A 1,227-nucleotide genomic window follows, 5' to 3' on the forward strand; every position below is an offset into this window, starting at 1 on the left:
TAGAACCTGAGGTGATGGCTGCTGAGAGGAGGTCAGCAGGTTGAAGTCTGGCAGGTTTAGTCACTGTGAAGCCCATCATACTTCCTGACACGAGGTAAAATATCTTATGCACCTAGTTACGGCGAGAGTTCCAAGTATTAAGGAACCAGATTTACCTGAAACCTCCACAGTCCTCCGATGTCATCAGTCCCTTCAAAGCAGACGGGCTCCAAGCCTTCTTCCAGGCAGCACTTGATAGACGTGAGCCCACTCACTCCTCCCCCAATCACAGCAATTCTTTTCTTGGTCATGGTCTCCAGAGATCGTCACCGGGCTGAGTCAGTGTAACCTGTCCTAAAGAAAGGATGACAAAAGACAGAAAGCACACATCAGTTAATACCTTTCAAAGAAGAGCTTGAACGCTGCATTTAGGTAAATTCTGCAACAGCAGGTGCCTTTGGGGAACCCAGATTCCAGTGTCCTCGTGGACCACCGGGAACTACTACACCTTGGATGGGTGAGCCCTGTGCCTGGAAGACCCAGAGCTGAGACCCAGAGCTGAGAGCTCTGCTGCGGTACCCGACCTCGCTGCCTTTGCCCCAACACTGGCAGATCCTTCAGCTGCGATCTGGAGGGCACTGCACTTTCAGCTCTTTGCAAAGAAACGTAAAGCAACAAAGTACAAACAGCAGCAATAGCCAATGTGGAGGGGCTGTTCAGCTCCACCTCCTTTCAGCCAACACACCGCCCACTCAGCAGCACCCATTACCCCCACAGAGGGGAGAAAACGTGGGCCAAACCTGCTCTGGGCAGAAAAAATTAACCCTATGACCTCTCTGTTTTTCACCTGCAGTTGCCCGCACTCTCAGCTACTCTCAGGGGAGACCCTAGGGGTCGGAATCTCCATCACCGGCCCTTCCCATTCACTTTTAACTTCCTGGTGTTGTCTTATAGTGACAAACTCCTACTGGTGAAGGGAAACTGTCACCAACAACCCCGAAGCACGTCTTGCTCCAAAAGCTTCAGCGGAGAACAGCTCTTTCAGGAGACCTGTCAGAACACATCCCGGCCCCTCGTCCACCTCTCCAAGCCAACCCCCAACCCCACAAATCGGATCTTTGGTTCTGTGCTATGGGAAGAAATTTACTTTAAAATACCCATGCACTGAGCTGGGTGCTGGGGTACAGTGGGGAATGAGGGGATTAAGTTTCCTACTTAGAGGAGCTTGTAGGTTAGTAGAGAAGACGG

General features: G+C 51.4%; 1 protein-coding gene across 1 annotated transcript in view; it reads right to left on the reverse strand.

The window, feature by feature from the left end:
• LOC103091362 (dimethylaniline monooxygenase [N-oxide-forming] 5) overlaps window positions 1-333 on the reverse strand; it is a 29,748-nt gene extending 29,415 nt beyond the window's left edge. The window contains exon 1 of the mRNA XM_007451579.1: window positions 156-333. Within this exon, the coding sequence (XP_007451641.1) occupies window positions 156-290 (135 nt within the window). The 5' untranslated portion in view covers window positions 291-333. The remainder of the gene's footprint in view (window positions 1-155) is intronic.
• Between the last annotated feature and the right edge of the window lie 894 nt (window positions 334-1,227).

The sequence above is a fragment of the Lipotes vexillifer genome, unplaced genomic scaffold (genome assembly GCF_000442215.2).
Source record: "Lipotes vexillifer unplaced genomic scaffold, Lipotes_vexillifer_v1.1 scaffold2186, whole genome shotgun sequence".
Lineage (NCBI taxonomy): Eukaryota > Metazoa > Chordata > Mammalia > Artiodactyla > Lipotidae > Lipotes > Lipotes vexillifer.